At 44.9% G+C, this 22,308-nt stretch overlaps 1 protein-coding gene across 1 annotated transcript in view; it reads left to right on the forward strand.

Moving 5' to 3' along the window:
* Positions 1-22,308, forward strand: part of DNAH9 (dynein axonemal heavy chain 9) — a 359,765-nt gene that overhangs the window by 277,296 nt on the left and 60,161 nt on the right. Inside the window, exons 54-57 of the mRNA XM_062215967.1 lie at positions 4,966-5,088; positions 6,457-6,661; positions 10,176-10,340; positions 16,999-17,139. Of these exons, the coding sequence (XP_062071951.1) occupies positions 4,966-5,088; positions 6,457-6,661; positions 10,176-10,340; positions 16,999-17,139 (634 nt within the window). The remainder of the gene's footprint in view (positions 1-4,965; positions 5,089-6,456; positions 6,662-10,175; positions 10,341-16,998; positions 17,140-22,308) is intronic.

Raw genomic sequence — 22,308 nt, forward strand, 5'->3', positions numbered from 1 at the left:
AATCCTGCTCTTCACCACTGGGACATGTGGGGAAGACAGGATGGGGCAGTGGTGGAGGGGAAGAGAGGCAGGTGATTGACATGTGCCTGGCTTCATGTTAGGGGTCTTTTTCCAATGCTTCCTTTTTTTACATCTTTAGAGGTTTATTTTGTGTTCATTTATGTTTAAGGTTTTTTAAATTATTATTTATTTGAAAGGCAGAGGGAGAGACAGAGAAAGAGAGACAGAGATCCTCTACCCTCTGGTTTTTTAAAGGAAGTTGAATGCTGAAACATGTTACAGCATGAATGAAACCTTGAAGACGTTGAGCTAAATGAAGTGAACCAGATGCGTAAGGACAAATTGTGACCGATTACACCAACTAAGTGAAACAAGATAGTCACAAAAAGACAAATATTATGTGGGTCCACTTAGATGAGGTATCTAAAGTCGTCAAGTTCATACACACCAAAAATAGAAGGGTGGTGCCAGGGGCTGGGGGAGGAGAAGCGGGAGCTGGTGTTTAACGGGCACAGGGTTTCAGATTTGCAAGAAAGAGCCCTGTGAAGGTACAATGGTGATGGGGTGATGGGTGCGCAACAATATGAATGCCTTGAATGCCACAGAATGGTACACTTAGAAATAGTCAAGGCCGGCGCCCTGGCTCACTAGGCTAATCCTCTGCCTGCAGCGCCAGCACCCCGGGGTTCTAGTCCCAGTTGGGGCACTGGATTCTGTCCTGGTTACTCTTCTTCCAGTCCAGCTCTCTGCTGTGGCCCGGGAGTACAGTGGAAGATGACCCAGGTCCTTGGGCCCTGCACCTGCATGGGAGACCAGAAGGAAGCACCTGGCTCCTGGCTTTGGATCGGCACAGCGTGCTGGCTGTAGCGGCCACTTGGGGGGGGTGAACCAACGGAAAAAGGAAGACTTTTCTCTCTGTCTCTCTTTCTCTCTCACTATCTAACTCTGCCTGTCAAAAAAAAAAGAAAGAAAGAAAGAAAGAAAGAAAGAAAGAAAGAAAGAAAGAAAGAAAGAAAGAAAGAAAGAGTTAAGATGCAAGATTTTAGGTTAATGGGCATCTTGCCTCAATTTAAAAAGATTTTTTTTCTAAGTAACAGAGGCAATATTTAAACCCAAACCACCCTTGCTTAGGCTCTCAAGATTATCCACCACAGCACATGGCCACCATGGGGAGGTTCTCCACTGTGGATGTACATCGCTAACATGCTTCCCAAAAGGGCCAGATCACTGAGGTATTTAAATCAAACATGTAATGTTAAAAATAATAGTCACACAGAGCAAATACTGAATGCTAGAGTGGGACCCTCTGATAGAGTAAGCTATGTTGAGAAGTGAACACCGAGGTATGCTATATTTTTATCTGTATTCTTCAGCCCCGAAGGAATCCAAACCTGACCTTCTCCCCAAACATTGATTGAAATATTTCTTCCTAGTCCGTTAGTAAATGCATTTTAAATGTAAGTGCGTGTCCTTTTTGCTCACTGCTCTACCTCTATTCCCTAAAATGCTGCTGGCGCACAGTAGGCCTTCAATAAGTAGATGTTCAGTTCATTCCCTGTTCATGTCCTTTGACCACTTTCTTGTTGAGTAGTTTTCTAGATTTGTCCTTTGTTATTTGTATTCAAACATTGTATTACACATACTACAAAGGAACTTCACAAAATTCATGGAAAACAAAATTAAAAGTCAGTTCATTTTGGTACAAAAACATTTTGAAACCCATGAGGTTTTTTTTTTTTTTTTTGTAATGCACATTTTTCATGAAGTTTCAGGAAAAGAAAAACTATACAAGGGCTTCAACTTTTTGCAAGAAAGAAAACTGATTTTTTTAGTTCCATCTTTCAATGTACTTTTTGGGGTACCTTCATATATACAGTCTTCTTTCATCAGAGGAATAAAAAGTTGTTCAGTTGTCTCATTTGCCTTTTATCTGTAGGGTTGAACATATTACAGTGCCTTTTATTTTCACTTTTATTTGGTCAGACTTGTCATCTACCTCTTTTATAGTTCATGCATAGAAAAGTATTGTCTCTGCAGAAATTATTTAAATATACACCTGTGTTGTTTAGTTCTTTATGACATTTCTTCTTACATTGAAATCCAATTACTTTGAATATATTTTAAAGAATGTATAAGGCACAGACTAATTGTGCAAGTGACATTTATTGAATTTTCCAACATTCTTCAATTAGATACCATTTAATTAAACTTGTTCAATTTAATATATGTTAAATAATTTTACTAAATATGATATTTATTCTTTTCTATTTTATTAATACTGTACCAGATTTTAATTGTTTAGCTTTATATTTAGTACCATTTATTGTGATATTTCTCATTACAAAAGCAATGTATTATCATTTTGTTTTTAAAACAAATGAGGGAGAAAGAGCTACAAAAAAGAGTAAAGAAAATAAAACTTCTAATTCATCATTCAAAAATACTTCTAACTTACTATTATATGATGTCCTTTAAGACTTATTTCTAAACAGGCTAGTTATCATGGCATAGCAGATTAAGGCAGGCTTTGGGCACCAGCACACTGTATCAGAGTGCCAAGGTTCAAGTCCTGGCTACTCCACTTCAAATCCAGCTCTCTGCCAATGTGCCTGGGAGGAAGAAGGCAATGGCTCAAGTACTTGGGTTCCTGCCTCCCTTATAGGAGACTAGAATTAAGTTCCTGGCTCCTGGTTTCAGCCTAGCCCAGCCCTGGCTCCTGTGGCCATTTAGGGAGTGAGCTAGCAGATGGAAAATGTTTATTTCTGTCACTCTGCCTTTCAAATAAATAAATAAATCTTTTCTATGGAGTCCACAGAAAATGCATTTTATTTACTTTTTTTAATTTTTATTTGACAGGTAGAGTTAGAGAGAGAGACAGAGACAGAGAGACAGAGAGAAAGGTCTTCCTTCTGTTGGATCACTCCCCAGATGGCCACCATGGCTGGCGCTGAGCCGATCCTAAGCCAGGAGCCAGATGCTTCCTCCTGGTCTCCCAAGCGGGTGTAGGGGCCCAAGCACTTGGGCCATCCTCCACTGCCCTCCTGTGCCACAGCAGAGAGCTGGACTGGAAGAGGAGCATCCGGGACTAGAACCCAGCGCCCATATGGGTTGCTGGCGCTGCAGGTGGAGGATTAACCAAGTGAACCACAGCACCGGCCCAAAAATGAATTTAAAGATAAGCTGATTTTGAAAGACTTCTTTCTATAAATCTGTACTGTTGAAGTTATATAAAATGTTTTAGTTTTAGATTATATGAGTCTCTCTTTTTCTTCATTATAATTTTTTTTCTTAGCATCTACATTATTTTCTTTTAGGTTAACGTTAGGATCTTTTATCAAGTTCCATAAAATTTTATGGTTATTTTTGGTGAGAATTAGAATTACATCAAACTTACAGACTAATTTATGGAAAATTTAACTCAATCACATGTTTATTAAACTCTATGTAACACTGAAAAGTTAAAAGTAACCTAGATCTTTGTTAATTAATGGATAAATTAAAGTGTGTTAATATGGTCTGATACCCAGTCATTAAAAGTTATTATGAAATAATATTTAATGACAAAAGAAATATTTTCAACACATTTTATGTATGAAAAGCCAGATTGTAAAATGAAAGTGCCACAGAAGCTCAATAATATAAAAATGAAGTTTGAAAATGGGCTGTAGCTGGCCCTGCACGTTTGTGGCTCCACATTTCCAGATTCAGCCACTATAGCTGATCAAGTACAGACATTCCTTTCTCACCATCATGCCCTATACCAATAAGGCATAACAACTATATACCTAGATCTACACTCCTCTAGGTGGCATGATTAATGCAGAGGTCATTTAAAGTAGACAGGAAGGTGTGCGTGACTTTATGAAAATACCATGTCCCACTATATATAAAGGACTTAAGCATCTGCAGGTTTTGATGTCCAGGAGGGTCCCAAAACCAATCCTCCATGGAATCCCGAGGTACGGTGTACCAAAATAAAAACAGTACACATGAGAATGTCAATGACAAACCAGGGATCATGGTTCATTTTTCATATCCTTCTCTATGTTTTCTCATTTCCCCCTATTGCTAAAAGTGTGTGAAAGCACATAGCTATCACTTTAAATACAGAAAAATGGGGTCACTGAAGACATTCCAAGTGATGTGGCTCCAAGGTTACCAATGTGCCTCAGAGGCCACAGCTGTCTTTTTTATTTTTATTTTATTTTATTTTCTATTTATTGGGGCTGGTGCTGTGGAATAGCAGGTAAAGCCACCACCTGCAGTGCCAGAATCCCCTAGAGGCTCCAGTTCAAGTCTGGGCTGTTACACTTCTGATCTAGTTCCCTGCTAATGTGCCTGGGAGAGCAGCAGAAGATGGCCCAAGTCCTTGGGTCCCTTCACCCACATGGGAGACCTGGAAAGAAGCTCCTGGCTCCTGGCATAGCATCTACCCAGCTCCAGCCATTGTGGCCATTTGGTTTGTGAACCAGTGGATAGAAGACATACATACACTCTCTCTCTTTTTCTGTCTGCCTCTGCCTCTGCCTCTCAAATAAATAAATAAATCTTCTTTAAAAAAGATTTATTTATTTATTTTGAAAGTCAGATTTGAGAGAGAGAGAAAAAGAGAGAGAGAGAGAGAGAGAGATCTTCCATCCACTGTTTCACTCTGCAAATGGCAGCAATGGCCAATGCTAGGCCAGGCCAAAGCCTGGAGCCAGGAACTCTATCTGGTTGTCCCACAATGGGGAAAGGGTCCCACACACTTGAGCCATCCTCCAGTGCTTTGTCCAGACCACTAGCAGGGAGCTGGATTGGAAGTAGAGCAGCTAGGGCACAAACCAGCGTCCATATGGGATGCCAGCATCACAGGTGGCAGCTTTACCCACTATGCCACAATGCCAGCCCCTACAGCTGTCTATTTAAATTGCCTCTAAACCCATACCTTGCCTCAGCCTCACGCTGTCCAACTTGCTCCTCCAGCTACCTCCAAGTCATAGAGCATGCCCTGGAGGCTGGAGACGTGGTGTTAATTGAAAACCTCGAGGAGTCCATCAATCCTGTTCTGGGACCCCTGCTCGGGAGAGAAGTCATTAAAAAAGGACGGTAAGACTCAGAAGTGCTGCTTCCCCAGTTCCACCCTGGATGGAGTCTGCTCTTCCTAGAGTCTCCTTTCTCAGCTCATGTCAAGCAGCTCCCTGGAGCACATCTTTTTCAGAGTGCCATTTAGGTGCCCTCCTCTCCTAGAGAAAACTTCCCAGAATGCCTCTGACATCTTCATTGACTTCCTTCTGAATGGCCGCAGAGCACAGCTGGGGAGGAATGCTAGTAGGGAGATGGTCAAGAAGCAGGCTGATTTTTTAGCGTGAGCATTGTACCCAGAGCTAGTGGCCTTGAGTTCTTTTTTTTTTTTTTTTTTTTTTTTTTTTTTTGACAGGCGGAGTGGACAGTGAGAGAGAGAGAGACAGAAAGAAAGGTCTTCCTTTGTCCGTTAGTTCACTCCCCAATGGCTGCTGCAGCTGGCACACCGCGCTGATCCGAAGCCAGGAGCCAGGTGCTTCTCCTGGTCTCCCATGTGGGTGCAGGGCCCAAGGACCTGGGCCATCCTCCACTGCCTTCCTGGGCCTCAGCTGAGAGCTGGACAGGAAGAGGAGCGACAGGGACAGAATCCGGCGCCCCCACTGGGACTAGAACCTGGTGTGCTGGCGCCACAGGCGGAGAATTAGCCTACTGAGCCGCGGCGCCAGCTGGCCTTGAGTTCTGAGAACTCAGCTCCTCATCCATTTGATGCACCCTGCTACTCTGGGTGCTGGTGAATGATCGGGACTTAGCAAGTGCAGAGTGGAAGGAGGGGGTGCAGAGAGGAGAGAGGGGGGAAGCAGAAGGGCAATCAGCGCCTGTAACAGGGAGTGATCATTATTATGAAGGTTGCTTGACTCAGGAGTCTCACCGGCTGCTCAGGCTCCAAGCTGTCTTTACCCGTCCCTAGGTTATGTTCATTTATGTGTTTAATCTTTTTCACCCATAAAAGTCATTCCCCCGTCAGCCATGAGTAAAAGTTAATCTCTATTGTTAGCCTATAAAGCACTTTTGTGCCAACTTCATGCAGGTGCACCTACCTCCAAGCCTTTTACTGCCATCTGCTGGAACTTTTTCATACTGCACTACTCTACCTTGGCTCGAGTTGCCAATGTAACTCAGTTCATTCAATGGAAATGGTTCTCGCTAGAGTTGCCTGGTGCGCAATCAAACATGGTGGCTCTGGGAGCAAGTCTCTCTCTCTCTCTCTCCGTGCCTGTTCCTACATTAGAGCAAAGAGGATGCTAAGGGCCACACTAGACATGCTTAGGAGAAATCCTTCTGAGTATGGCAACACTGTTTGCTTTGAATTTGTGAAAACAAACCCTAGAATTCTGTCCCTGATCAACTCTCCCAGGCAGGCACCCAAACTTCACCTGAGCCTTTCTGTTCCAGATTCGTTAAAATTGGAGACAAGGAGTGTGAATATAATCCCAAATTCCGGCTTATCCTTCACACCAAGCTGGCCAATCCTCACTACCAGCCTGAGCTGCAGGCTCAGGCCACTCTGATCAACTTCACTGTGACCAGGGATGGCCTGGAGGACCAGCTGCTGGCCGCCGTGGTCAGCATGGAAAGGCCAGATTTGGAGCATCTGAAGGTAGGCTGGGCATTCGGGGAGGGAGGGAGGAAGGGATGCTTTTCCGCCACATTCTGCAGTGCATCGACTGGGAGAGGTAGGGGCTGTTTCTCCAGGAGCTGAGCAGGATGGGCTCTGCCAGACCTTCGAAGAGTTTCAGTTCCACTTAGTCACCTGGGAACAGTGAATTGGGAAAGGGAGGATAAGAAGAGCTGAAGAATAGGAAATGTAGCTGGAGAAAGGGCATGCCTATTACCAAGAGCAGGCCCTTGTGTAGTGCTATGGACATGGGGGCCTCTGCTCACCTGTGCTCACATGCCAACACCCAGAACCAAGGGGAATTAAATTCTGCAAGGGTAATAGAAAGGTGTTCTCTCATATTAGAGTGGCGTCTTCATCCGCTCTGGCTTCCATGACAAAATGCCCCAGACGAGATGGCTTCAACAACGGACATTTATGTCCTCATCATCCCTTAGGGTGGATGTCTGAGACCTTACATGTCTGCTGAGGCCTCTCCTCCTGGCGTACAGGTGCCACCTGCCTGCTGGACCCTCATGTGGTGTCTTCTTTGTGAACACATGGAAAGAGAGAGACAGAAAGTTCTCTGGGGTCTCTTCTTACAAGTACACCAAGTCTCTTGGCCCAGGACCCCACTCAACTTAATCACCCCCTCCAAGGCCCTATCTCCAATACAGTCATACAGGAAGTTAAGGATTCACCATATGAATTTGGGAAGATGGGGACACAATTTTGTCCACAGCAGATAGCATGTTTTTTCTTTCCTCTCTTTAAAAAAATGATTTGATTATATTAGACAACCCCAAAATCACAATGCATGTGAGACTGCATTCATGGCTCTCTGGGCCTCTACTCCCTGCAATCCTTTGTTTGCTGGACAAACTCCTATGGAGCACCAACTCTACAACAGGCAAGATATTAAGCGTGGTGTGTGTGTTGGGGGGTGTTCAACAGTGGACAAGGGAAACCATGGCCCTGCCCTCAGGGAACACAGAAAAATAAAATTGTAAACAAATAAAGAATGGCATCTCAGAAAAATAAAATTGTAAGCAAATAAAGAATGACATCTCAGGCCAGTATTTTGGCATAGTTGGTTAAGCCTTTGCCTCCAGTGCTGACATCCCAAATGGGTGCCAGTTAGAGTCCTGGCTGCTCCACTTCTGATCCAGCTCTCTGCTGATGGCCTGGGAAAGCAGTGGAAGACAGCTCAAGTGCTTGGGTCCGTGCACCCACGTGGGAGATGGGAGACCCAGAGGAAGCTTTTGGCTCCTGGCTTTGGATCGGCCAAACTCTGGCTGTTGTGGCCATTTGGGGAGTAAACCAGTGGATGGAAGACCTCTGTGTGTGTGTGTGTGTGCGTGCGTGTCCCTCTCTCTGTTTATGAGTCTGGCTCACAATTAAATAAATTACTCTTTAAAAATGTTGTCAGGGAGTGACAACATTTTTGAGAAAATAAAATGTGGTTATATGAGAAAGCCAGGGAGATAAGATAAACAGTGATAGTCTGAAAAGAGTCTCTGGGAAGTTAACATTTATTCTAATTCCTGAATGATTTGAAAGCCCCTAGGGGCTCAGGAGATTCCTAGCAAAGAGAACTTTGAATTCTGGTCTTCCAGGAAGATAGAGATGTGTGTTGTTAGGAAACAGCAGGCAGGCAAGGGTGGCCACTGGAGGGCATGGCTGGAACCTCCGGCAAACAAGTTGTCCTTTTTTTTTCCCCAAAGAAAACCTTTTATTTAAGGAATATAGAGTTCATGCATTTCATAAGTACAACTTTAGGAATATAGTGATTCTTCCCACTATACCCACCTTCCCATCCACTCTCTCACCTCTCCTCTCCCCCCCCACCCCGCCTTCCATTCCCAGTCCCATTTCTCCACTAAGATCCATTTTTGATTAACTTTATACACAGAAGATCAACTCTGTACCAAGTAAAGAGTTCAACAATTTGCATGGTAAAAAAAATAACACTGTTCCTCAACAGTCAAGACAAGGGCTGTTCAAAGTCATTGCATCTTGAAGTTAATTTTACTTCTTTTTTTTTTTTTAGAAACTTAACTAACTTTAATGAAGCACCCAATAATGACACATCTTTTGGGATCACTTAAATATAGTTATAATACAACTCCTTTTGAGGACAGAGGTCCTTCATGGGAAGTTATACACAGTGACTCTTGTTAATTTAACAATTAATAGTCATGTATGATGTCAGGATCACCCTAGGCTCTTGACATGAGCTGCCTAGGCTATGGAAGCCTTTTGAATCCACAAACTCCATCAGTATTTAGACAAGGTCATAAGCAAAGTGGAAGTTCTCTCCTCTCTTCAGAGAAAGTATCTCCTTCTTTGATGACTACTTCTTTACACTGGGTCTCACCCACTGAGGTCCTTCATGTAGGACATTTTTTGCCTCAGTGTCTTGGCTTTCCAGGCCCGAAATGCTCTCATGGGCTTTCCAGACAGACCAGATGCCTTAAGGGCTGATTCTGAGGTTAGAGTGCTATTTAAAGTAATTGTCATTCTATGAGTCTGCTGTGTAGACACAGCAGTTGTCTTTCCACAGATCCAAAGGCTGTACAAGGACCAAGGGGAGCTACAACCTCCTGTAGTTAAGTCCCCAATTCCTAGCCCCATATGAATAAAAAAAATTGTCCAGTTCTTTGGTCTATGGAGCTTAACAATAAGAAAAGGAAGACAACATGGGGTGTGCTTGGACTCGAGGGTTCCACTCAACAACCTTGTCTGAACTGAGCCAGTTTTTGTTAGTATTTATTTTTCAAAAAGAAAGAAAGAAATCTGTAAGAAGAGCTGTTAATGCAGGAGTAGTAAAGTGGTGATAGGACCACCCAGAAAATTGAAAGTTAGTCCTAATGTCTCTTCACAGAAATAACATCTATTTAATACATACTGACTGCACCATCACTGTGTTTAAGCACAGCACAACAACCCTAAAGTAAGGACTAGGATTAACCCCTGGAGGAGGCTTAAATGCAAAGAAGGTGAATTGGCCCAAGGTCATATGCCTAGGTATGGTGCAGTTGGGGTTCAACTTACCTGTCCATGGCCTCAAGCCGTTCACTATTTGGCTTCTAGTTTACTATCTCTAGGGAAAATAACTCTTGACCCCATGAATCTGGTTTTTTTTTTTTTTTTCCTTCTTTCATTTTACTTGAAAGGCAGAGAGTAAAGAGGCAAAGGCAGAGAGAGAGAGCCTCCATCCACAGGTTCACTTCCTAAATGCCCACAACAGCCAGAGCTGGGCCAAGCCAAAGCCAGGAGCACAGGTATCCACATGAGTGGCAGGGCCCCAAGTACTTGAGCCATCACCCGCTGCCTCTCGGGGTGTGCAATAGAAGAAAGCTGGATCAGAAGTAGTGTAGAGGGATTGGAACTGGGCCCTCTATAGGATGTTGGGGTCCCAGCAGGGGACCCAATGCCCACCTCCACAACTTTCATTCAGAGCTACCCTGGATGTTCTGGCATCTCTCCCTGACTCCTTCTTGCTTGACATTTGCAGTCAGAGCTCACAAAGCAGCAGAATGGATTCAAAATCACCCTCAAAACATTGGAAGACAACCTGCTCTCGCGCCTCTCCTCTGCATCCGGGAACTTCCTGGGAGAGACGTCCTTGGTGGAGAATCTAGAGATCACCAAGCAGACTGCTGCAGAAGTTGAGACAAAGGTAAATCCACTGTGGCTAGTCCTGAGAAGGCAGCAAAGGCTGGGGTCCTCCTCTTAGTCCCTGAGTCTGACTTTTAGCAAAGGGATGATTTTTCCATCTTTGCACATTTCTTCTACAAAGTCCAGCCAGACTGGAGTCCTCAAAAGACACTCTCACCTCCTGTATCATGGGATTCCCACCTTCTGGAAAACGCTCTTGACATCTCCACTCCACATATGTTTGATGAGCCCCAAAGTCTTGGCAGGGCCTGGTACCGTGGGTAGGGGATGATGGCTCAAACTGAATGCCTCAGATAGTTTATGCAATGGTCCTGGAGCTAAGGACTCACAGTGTTGTCAAAGGGGACTGATTCAGGCATCAATGCACCCCAGGAAAACCCACTGGATTGCAAAAATGTCGCAAGTCTTATTTTAATGGAAAACGTCAACGACTTCCCAGGAAATGTAGCTCTCAGAAGCTATCATCCTGGGAAATCATCACAGTGTGCAGCTGCCCTCCTTTATACCGCAACGTCTGACAGGCTTTTAGTCCTCCTTGTGGGGCATGAAAAAAACGTCAGTTGCTGGGGGAAGGGCCCCCAAGCCCATTGCTCTTTCGAACAAGCTGTTGAACCTACACCTCTTGCCTTCTCAGTCCTCTCCTTAGATCAGGAGAGCGGCTAAGATGCTGGTTCTGAGCAGAATGTCACCCACCTGTAAGAGGGTACGGAAACAATATACCCTCGAGGGGACGCCCTTATGGCCAGATGATTGGGATTTCTGCAGACGTGAAAGACTTTGCTCTGGGTAGAAACAAGGTAGGAAAAATGACAAGTGATTATATGTAAGGAGAATAAACCAGGTCATACCAACTCTAACAGACAACTCAGGGTGGTACAATGAGAGCAAAAGGAGGAAAGTCCAGCTATGCTTTGGGCAGCAGCTACTGTGCGACCCCCAGGGTTTACCACCAGCTATCTCTGGCCTCCACGTCTCCAGATGGGGACACAAGGCTTTATGGAGTAATTACGGTAGAAGCTCCAGTGCCTTGGGTTGGAGAGACAAGGGTACAAAAGTAACTCACACAGAAGGCATCAATCAGAGGACCAGATCAACTCAATTCTTCCTGCCTCCTCATTCCTGCTTCCTTGATCCTTTTCTTTAAAATCAATGAGCATTTATGGATATCCTACTATGTGCCAAGTGTTACACAGAGTTTCCTTATTTCTCTTCCTGTTGCTTTTGTTGTATCTTCTTTCTCATTGATTCATCCAGTGAATACTTACTCAGAGGCTGCTATACTCCAAGTCCCATGACAAAAGATGAGAATACAACAAGGAACTTGGCCGAGTCCTAGCCTTTCAGGAGCTGGCCCTCTGAAGACAAGTCAGTAGGTGGTGGCAAAACAGTGATAGAGGCTGAGGCGGAGAAAGGAGAGGGAGCTGTAAACCCCCGAGGTGGAGCAGTCAGCCCACGCTGGGGAAGAGCGAGGGGGTTCACGTTTTTGTAGCTGGAATTTAGAAAGGATGAGAACTGGCAGTGGTCAGTGGTAAAGAGGAACGAAAATTAGCCTGGGCTTCTTTAGGCCATGAAGACTGGAATTTATCCTATGGAAGTTGCAGAATGTCAGAGTTTGGGATTTTTTTTTTCTTTTTTTTCCTCTTTGAGAAAGGACGGTAATATGATAAGTTCATAAGATCCTGGCCGGCGCCGTGGCTCACTAGGCTAATCCTCCGCCTTGCGGCGCCGGCACACCGGGTTCTAGTCCCGGTCGGGGCGCCGGATTCTGTCCCGGTTGCCCCTCTTCCAGGCCAGCTCTCTGCTGTGGCCAGGGAGTGCAGTGGAGGATGGTCCAGGTCCTTGGGCCCTGCACCCCATGGGAGACCAGGAGAAGCACCTGCCTCCAGCTACACTCTTCCGAAGAGATTGAGGCTTCAGATGCAGCAATTCAGAGTAGTGGGGATGGTTTCCCGGATGGAGGTGGTGGCAGAGGGAGTAGAAAATAGGACAGTTCAAGAGCCATGAAGAAACGAGGATTGATAAGCTTGTTAATCAATAGGATATGATTTATCTACGGGCAAAGAAATAGTCAAGGAAGAGTCTCAGGCTCTTGGAATAAACTTCAGGAAGGGTACAGGGTGCCAATCCCTGGAAGAAGGTGAAAAGGTGAACAAAGAAGGGTTGGGAGTGAGAGAAAATGATGGTTTCAGTTTGTGTTGTGTTGAGTTTGGAAGGCCTTTGAGCCATTCACATGGGACTGCCCCATAGGTCTGGGGTCTATGATCACGGCGGACCACAGAGAGCTGAGCACCACCACCACCTGCAAGTAGTTGAGAAGGGAGCATTTGGGAGTGGATGAAGTCGGCTGGGAGATGTGTGTGCAACGACGTGCCTGGGAGGGGGCACTGAGGACTGCTACTGCATTGTAAGAGGAGGAGAGAAGGTGTATGAGTGCAGTAGAGCAGAAATAGAAAATAAATAAGGTCATTATGAAAGAAAGCCGGCGCTGCGGCTCAACAGGCTAATCCTCCGCCTTCTGGCACCGGCACCCCGGGTTCTAGTCCCAGTCGGGGCACCGGATTCTGTCCCGGTTGCTCCTCTTCCAATCCAGCTCTCTGCTATAGCCAGGGAGCGCAGTGGAGGATGGCCCAAGTGCTTGGGCCCTGCACCCACATGGGAGACCAGGAGAAGCACCTGGCTCCTGCCTTTGGATCAGCGCGGTGCGCCGGCTGCAGTGCGCCGGCTGCGGCGGCCATTGGAGGGTGAACTGAAGGCAAAAGGAAGACCTTTCTCTCTGTCTCTCTCTCTCACTGTCCACTCTGCCTGTCGAAAGAAAGAAAGAAAGAAAGAAAGAAAGAAAGAAAGAAAGAAAGAAAGAAAGAAAGAAAGAAAGAAAGAAAGAAAGAAAGAAAGAAAGAAAGAAAGAAAGAGAAAGAAAGAAAGGAAGGAAGGAAGGAAGGAAGGAAAGAAAAGAAAAGAAAAGAAAAGAAAAGAAAAGAAAAGAAAAGAAAGGAAAGGAAAGGAAAGAAGGAAAAGAAAGAAAGAAAGGAAGGAAGGAAGGAAGGAAGAAAGAAAGAATGAACGAACGTGAATAAGGTATTAGGAAAGTATCTCCAAAAAAGGGGATATCAGAAATGTTGAATGAGAACATATGGCTGAGATGTACACATTGAATTTTGCAAAAGTGAGTTATCAATGATTTTGTTATAAACAGTTTCAAGTCAGATAGTAGAAATAGCACCCAGACCACATTATAGAAAGAGTAGAGGGGCGGGTGCTGTGGCGCAGCGGGTTAACACCCTGGCCTGAAGCACCGGCATCCCATATGGGTGCCAATTCAAGACCCGGCTGCTCCACTTCTGATCCAGTCTCTCTGCTGTGGCCTGGGAAAGCAGTAGAAGATGGCCCAAGTCCTTGGGCCCCTGCACCCATGTGGGAGACCCAGAAGAAGCTCCTGGCTCCTGGCTTCAGATCAGCGCAGTTCCGGCAGTTGCAACCAATTGGAGAGTGAACCAACAGATGGAAGACCTCTCTCTCTCTCTCTCTGCCTCTCCTCTCTCTGTGTAACTCTGCCTTTCAAATATATAAATCGTTTAAAAAAAAAAAGAGTAGAGAAAGGGGAAATAGGGCTGACACTGTGATGCAGCAGGTTAAGCCGCCACCTGCAGCACCAGCATCCCATAACAGAGCCATTTAGAGTCCCTGCAGCTCTACATCTAATCCAGCTCCCTGCTAATATACCTGGGAAAGCAGAAGATGGCCCAGGTGTTTGGGCCCCTGTCACCCACGTAGGAGGCAGGGATGGAGTTCCGGGCTCCTGGCTTCAGCCTCAACCAGTCCCAGCCACTGCAGCCATTTGGGGAGTGAACTAGCAGATGGAAAATTCTCTCTCTCTCTTTCTCTCTCTTTCTCTTTGTTCCTCCCCCTTTTTCTCTGTAACTCTGCCTTTCAAATAAATAAGGAAATATAAAATTTTTTAAAAGAAAAAGGGGAAGTGAGTACAGATGACTCTTTAAGGAAGCCCAACTGTGAAATCGTATAGAGAAAGGGTTGTAACTTAAGAGGGCCAGACGTAGACTTCTTCCGCTGAGCAGGGGGAGCCCTGAGCTGGGGATGGGAGATGCTGGGACTGGAAAAGAAAAGGAGAGGACTTGAATTTACAGGGATGAGAGGGAGTGGATATTCCAGTGGCAATCATCGAGGGAGGGAAAACACGATTCGGGTCACAGGTGAGACGCTGACCTTTTGTAAGGTGGACACTGGGTTTCCAATGTGACAGGGAATGGGGGCAAATGGGAGTCTAGAAGCGGCGGGTGGGTCCGTGTGGGCCACTGGAGTTTGGTGACAGATAAGGGGATGGACAGACTTTGAGGTGATCCCTTCCCAGTATATAATCTATGAACATGTAGGTCAAGTTCATCTGCTGAGAGTGAGGGAACGGTGGTGATGTAGGAGACCTGTGGAGAGGGGTGAAGGTCGATGATAACTGTTGAGGGAAACGGGCACCGACACCTACTAGAGACGGGGATTACTGGACTGTGTGAAGGACTATGACTCTGTGACAACGCAAATCTCAGTCAGGGTGTGATTTTTTTATTCAGCTCCACTCCCTTCTGAGAATCTTGGCTTTCCACTACCGAATGTAATTAATGTACATTTATTAACGTTATTGTTAATAGTCGAACGTCTTTTTACTATCTTAGTTCATGTTTTCTGTTAGCCACCCATGCTTTTTATTTTTGTCTTTTGTTTATTTTCCTTTCTTCCCCTTCTTTTATCCTTTTCTGATTTTAAAACTCTTCATTCTGTTTAATGTTATTGATTAAACGTGTTTCATTTATTTATGGAAAATCTGTCTCTTTTTATATATATGACAAATATATAAGACTAAGCAGTATATCCAGGCTGTGTCACAACAAGGGAAAGACATGTCAGTGCTTGAGCTGTGATGCTTCCCTGCCACCTTCTGTCCCTGTTTTATGATCGATCTTAGGACGCTCTTGCAGCTGAGATCTTCTGTCGGTCTGACTGCTACTCCTTTTTAGGTCCCCTGTCTTTTCTTCCTGGTTGCCTTTAATAGTCTCTCTCACCTTCCATGTTCTGAGTTTCACTGTACAGCGGGAGTTTCATTTTCATCCTTCCCAACAGCGATACGCTTCCTCAAAGGAAGGAATCTGGCCTTCCATCTGTTTCGAGAAATTCTTCGTTATTACAGCTTCAAATATTGCCTCGCCCTCATTCTTCCCATTCTCTACTTCCTGATGTTACATGTACTTTCAATCTTATTCTATATGCTGTGGCTTGTAACCTCTTTAATATATTTGCCATCTTTGTTTCTTTCTGAGATTTTTTTTTAATAGTTTCATTGGCCTCTCTTCCAGTTTGCTTATGTTTTCAACTCTAGTCTATTCCTCAACCTCTATATCTTTTTCCATTTATGTAACTGTATTCTTATTTTTAGAAGTGCTAATTGGTTCTTTTTCAGGTATACCTGTCATCTTTTATGTTGTCCTTGTCTTAGGCTTTCTTTTATATCTACTGCCATAAAATACATTTAATTAATTGTGAGTTTTTGATCATTCAACCATCTTTACTGCCCAGGAGCTTAATTCTTCCAGAGTTTGGGTTTTCTTTTTCTGATTGATTGGTTTTTGGTGTGTTTTGTTTTTTTTTTTTTTGGTAAGGTATCTTCTAATTTTCCCCTTTGATAACACTTCCTCCTGCAGTTTTTTGGAGATCTTCAACAGGATTCTGGCTTTTTCCTTTAAGTCTCCCACAAATTCTCAATAGTTTTACTCTATCTGGATGTAGGGGGGCCATACAGACATAGCACACTGTGATTCGTATTTAGTGACATATTCTCACAGGAATCCCCATCTCTCACGCCTAGGCTTCTTTCTATTACCTAGGAAGGTAACTTTCTGAAACTAGACTATTCCAGTGGGGAATTTACATGCTAACTATTTCACAAAAGTTAAGAAAGCAGAAAATTATACTACGCTGCTTTCTCTGTAATTCCACTGTTTGGAATTCTAGTTCCATTTCAAGTAATATGTGGTATTTGCATTTCCCTGAAATCATTCTCATTAAAGAAAGAGCTTGGGAGCTTGTCTGGTTCACAGTGTCCAGCTGAGAGCTGGTGCCCTCACACTTGTGGAAGACTAGATGTGTGCCAGCTCCTTGCTCACCCATGCTCTAATGAGAAATTACCATAACCACTACTCCTTTTTTTTAATTAATTAATTTATTTGAAAGCCACAGTGACAGAGAGGATACGACAGAGAGAGAGATAGAAATCCTCCATCTGCTGGCTCACTTCCCTACATGGCCACAACAGCCAAGTCTGAGCCAGGCAGAAGCCAGGAGCTCAGAACTCCATCAGGGCCTCCAACATGGGTAGCAGGGACACAGCACTTGGGCCATCTTCCGCTGCCTTTCCAGGCACATTAAATGGGAGCTGGATGGGAAGCAGAGCATCCAAGTCTCAAATCAGCACTCTTACATGGGAGACTGGAATCACAAGCAGTTGCTTAACCTACTCTGCCACAATTCCCACCCTCAGAATCACTTTTCAGTTCTGTCTACTGTCCCCAGCCCAATCCCCTGCACCCTCCATACTGATGATTCTCAGGAAGCTCTGATTGGTTTGAACCAATGACTGCTGTTTCTTTTCCCAACAGGTCCAAGAGGCCAAGGTGACTGAAGTGAAAATCAATGAGGCCCGAGAGCACTACCGGCCAGCAGCTGCCCGAGCCTCTCTTCTCTACTTCATCATGAATGACCTCAGCAAGATCCATCCTATGTACCAGTTCTCTCTCAAGGTGACGCTCCTAATACAGCAGTGTCGTACAGCCTTGTGCCTCATTAGCTATGACAGATCTTTGAAATCAATATAGAGACCAGCTACACTGCCTTCTGACCTGTATCACAGTCCTCATCTCTTTGATTGGGTCTACGTGTTTCACCAGTGACTTTGGTTGGAAGAGAAGGGGAGGTCAGGCAAGTTGCAGCCCCATTTATTCATTAAAGCACATTTAAGCCGGCGGGTACTGTGCTTACTGTGTCTGTGGAGGCGGGTACCCAAGAAATATGAGAAGGGATGTGAGCTTAAACTAAGATAGGGGCAATCAACTGTTGCCTGACATGTAGATTAAAAACCAAAGCAGGCAATAATAATAGACCAATTTTAAGTTTTATGGGTTGTTGAAATATTCTTAAAACCCAAGATGCTAGCAAATTGGAAGTGCTGACTAAACTTTATCTTATTCATGAAAAAATAATGACCTATAAATTGTAAGTGCATCTCTGAAAGCACATCTTTCTCCCGCAGAGCGTGCACCCAAAGACCACAATTAAAAAGGCATTAGGAGGTGGTGGAGCATTTCTGAACAACTGCTGTGGCTTGGCCCAACAGGAAGGACACACACACACATAGGATGAGACAGGAGAGAAAGAGAGAGGATGTGCACAGGGATTTTGTGGGGGGAGAGAGAGAAGGAGCAGGAGAGAGCGAGCTCAGTTCTGTGCAGTGTTTCCGGCTAACTGCTCAGTGGATGCCCAAGTGTAGGGATGGAGTAGGGAAGCTGAGAAATCTGAGGACCTCCAGGACCTGGGCATTGTTCAATCAGAGATGGCATTTCCCCATCCAACCCCTCTCCCTTCACCCAGAGTGTCTACTTGGTAAGTGAACTGTATTTATACTATTTTATGTTTTCAGGAGAAACCCAATCTTGACCTTATTTTTAGGTCAAGGCAACATTATAGAAAAGCTATGAGACATTTTAAAAGAGAATTAAAGTTAACATGATAAGCCTAATAACTACATGATAAGCCTAATAACTACAGGATCATCCCCTCTCCCTAGTTCCAAGAGTAGTAGAAATTGGCTATAGGGATCTATCAGGAGCCTCCCACAGTGGCTGTTTCTGAAAATCAGAAATCACATAAAACCCATGAAAATATGTACTCAAAAACATGCTGTAAATTTTTTCACAGCAATGACATCCAGATACAGGAGGCTCTGCAGCAATGTTTTAAAAGGCAGGGAGCTACATTTTGGGTCCCTAATGGCTACTGTTTGTTAACTGACTTGATCATTGAAAGAAGATGTGAATACTTAATGATAAGAGGCTCAAGGAAAGTCCTCCAAAAATACGAAAGCAATAGTGCACCCAGAAGCCTTTTGTGATCTGAAGGAAAACTTAGCACTTTCATGGTCTCGGCTTTTTCTCGGGTTGAAGTGTGTAGTTCTTACTCCTGGCGGGAATCAGAGAGGCATGTTTAAAGTGGGGTAATTCCAGATAGGCCAGTGTGACGGGAGACATAGTTTTCACAAGTGTTTTGAGCAGGAACATGTGGAAATGTGTGTATTTGCTCTTATCCAAGTTTAAAAAAAAAAAAAACACTTTAAGAGCCAGTTTTTTAAGGTTTTATTTATTTATTTATTTGAGAGATAGAGTTACAGATAGAGAAAGGGAGAGACAGAGAGAAAGGTCTTCCATCCACTGGCTCACTCCCCAGATGGCTGCAACGGCTGGAGCTGAGCTGATCTGAAGCCAGAAGCCAGGAACCAGGAGCTTCTTCCAGGTCTCCCTCTAGGTGCAGGGCCCCAAGGACTTGGGCCATCTTATACTGCTTTCCCAGGCCATAGCAGAGAGCTGGATCAGAAGAGCAGCCAGAACATGAGCCGGCATCCATATGGGATGCAAGCGCCACAGGCGGAGGCTTAGCCTACTGTGCCACAGTGCTGGACCCTAGAGCCAGGTTTTGAATGAACTTGGAAGTTCATAATGTGGTTAAGATGGAGCCTTAGTGATTGCAAAGTAAATTTTCTTCAAGACTCAGTCAAAGGCTAGGGAAGGGCCCAACAGGATCCCTGGGGATGCCGTCCAGACGGATGCATGGCCTCACTTCCTCTGTTGTGTGCCACTGTGCACAGAGACATGGCTGGAGGAATAGCATTCCTTAAAGAGAAGCATCAGGTAGGCAGAAGCACTTATTGCAAACTGGAGGCCCAAGGACCTGTGGACCTGTTTTCACTGGACCCCAGAGAGCTTTTCGAATACTTTAATTGGTTGTCAACATGTAAAAATAAGGCAAATTCTTGGGGCTTTTTATAGAAATCTGGAAGCTTGGCAGCATCCTGTTCCACCCGGCAGGAATGGCTGGAGCTCAGGGATGCTGCTCCCTGGACGGGCACTTTACCTGTGTGCTTCCCCGGGCCCTAGCCCTCCCGTTTGGTCTTGTCCACCTGGCCCCTGAAGCCATTTGAGTTTGAGACCTCTGGTCTAGAGCATCTCTCATGGCTTGCCTAAGTGCTGTGGCATCAACAGCCAGTCATTCACTCAACAGACAGCTTTCTGTGTCTATTATGTGTAAGGAGTAGGGCTAGAGCCAGGGAAATATAAGAAAGTGAGCAAGGTCTGCCCTCCCTCCCACCGTGTTCTTAATCTGGTTTGAATGAGAAGATTAGAAAGTACCCAAGATACCTAAAAGGTTAAAAAAAAAAGCTGATGATTGGCCAGCGCCATGGCTTAACAGGCTAATCCTCCGCCTTGCGGCACCAGCACACCAGGTTCTAGTCCCGGTTGGGGTGCCGGATTCTATCCCGGTTGCCCCTCTTCCAGGCCAGCTCTCTGCTATGGACCGGGAAGGCAGTGGAGGATGGCCCAAGTGCTTGGGCCCTGCACCCGCAAGGGAGACCAGGAGAAGCACCTGGCTCCTGGCTTCGGATCAGCACGATGCGCCGGCCGCAGCAGCCATTGGAGGGTGAACCAACGGCAAAAAGGAAGACCTTTCTCTCTCTCTCTCTCACTATCCACTCTGTCAAAAAAAAAAAAAAAAAAAAAAAAGCTGATGACTGAGCTACAGGCTTGTTTGAATCAATGTGGGCAAGAAAAGAGGCATTCTGCAGGCAGCCATGGAAGTGGGGATCAGACCCAGCACCAGTGCTGCTCTGATACCAGAAGTGAGAGGATGAAGAAAGTTCTTTTTAGGGTAGAAAAGAAAAAAAGAGAGAGAGCCAAAATGAGTTTAGTGTAAAGAAAATGAAAGATGTACCCAGGTTTTTTAATTTTCTTTGAATCGTGTCCCAAATTGTGAAAGAGTTTTGTTTAAACTTAGTAGATAAGAGATTCACCATCATTTTGATGAAGGTTGAGTTTTAGGGAGAAGTCATGGTAATCACTTGGAGACAATGGTCCATTCTGTCTCTTCGGACCAATTCTGTTAGTGAAAGCTCCCCAAATTGCTCCGTATGGTTCTGGGACTTGTCATCCACCGCTAATGAGATATTATCCCTACCTACGTCTACCAAGCGAGGGCAAGCAGCACAATGGAGGGGCTGAACACAGGCAGAGGATTTGCTAGGATCATCAAAACCAAATGAAGAAGAAAGATGGCACTGGCTTGTTAACAAGAAACACCATAGAACTACAGAATGGAGAGAGGAATTCACATTTGCGAATGAAGAAATAGTGAACATACAAGTCTTACATGATTTCCATGGAGGTTCAAATACTTGGTGCTAGAAAAAACCAGACTTTCTTTCTTCTTCTTCTTCTTCTTCTTGAAACCATAAAATGAAAATAGAGAAGGCAAGAAATCTGCTTTGCCCAGAACCAAACAGATCCAATTACATCCTGAATTTATTTTCTTTAATGATTTGTTCTATTCAGATTACATTGAAAATGTACCACTCCAAATATTTATCATTATAGTCAATATGTACATTTGAAACAGTGGAAAATTGGCTCAAATGATGTTTATTTCTTTTTTTATTTTATTTGTTTGAAAGACAGAGGAGAGAGGTAGAGACAGAGAGAAAGGACCACTGCTTCACTCCCCAGATGGCCGCAATGGCCGGAGCTTTGCTGATCCGAAGCCAGGAGCCAGAAGCTTCTTCCAGGCCTCCCACATGGATGCAGGGGCCCAATCACTTGGGCCATCCTCTACTGCTTTCCCAGGCCATAGCAGAGAGCTGGATTGGAAGAGGAGCATCTGGGATTAGAATCAGTGCCCATATGGGATGCCAGTGCTTCAGGCCAGAGCTTTAACCCACTGTGCCACAGCACCAGCCCCCATTTACTTCATATTACACCCACAATATATAGTTCAGAAGAAGGTATACCCAAAGCAAGGTATACTCCCACCATCACAAGAGTATACACGAGAGAGAAGGACACTCGTGAGCTCACATCAAATGACCGAAGAACTAATAGGAAGAAAAGCAAACGACATCTGAAAGTCTGATAATGACTCAAAGGAAAAGAATCAGTAAATTACAAACATTCTGGGTTGGGCATTTAACCTAGGAGTTAAGACAGTGCTTAAAATACCTGTGTCCCGGCCAGCGCCGCGGCTCACTAGGCTAATCCTCTGCCTTGCGGCGCCGGCACACCGGGTTCTAGTCCCGGTCGGGGCACCAATCCTGTCCCGGTTGCCCTTCTTCCAGGCCAGCTCTCTGCTATGGCCCGGGAATGCAGTGGAGGATGGCCCAAGTGCTTGGGCCCTGCACCCGCAAGGGAGACCAGGAGAAGCACCTGGCTCCTGCCATCAGATCAGCGCAGTGTGCCGGCCGCAGCGCACCTACCGCGGCGGCCATTGGAGGGTGAACCAACGGCAAAAAGGAAGACCTTTCTCTCTGTCTCTCTCTACTGTCCACTCTGCCTGTCAAAAAAAAAAAAAAAATACCTGTGTCCCATATTGAGGTACCTGGGTCTGATGCCTAGTCCCATCTCCTTACTCCAGTTTCCTGTATATGTGCACCCTGGGAGACAGTGGTAATGGCTCAAGTAATTGCATCCTTGCCACCCACACAGGAGACTTACATTGAGTCCTCAGCTCCTGGCTTCAGCCAGGTCAAGTCCCAGGTGTTGTGGCCATTTGGATAGTGAACCAGCAGGATAAGACCTCTCTCTATTTCTGTCTACTGTCTCTCTCACTCTCAGGTTAAATAAGTAAATTACTTACTTAATTTTTTTAGATTTTTT

This window comes from Lepus europaeus, chromosome 18 (genome assembly GCF_033115175.1).
Source record: "Lepus europaeus isolate LE1 chromosome 18, mLepTim1.pri, whole genome shotgun sequence".
Taxonomy (NCBI): domain Eukaryota; kingdom Metazoa; phylum Chordata; class Mammalia; order Lagomorpha; family Leporidae; genus Lepus; species Lepus europaeus.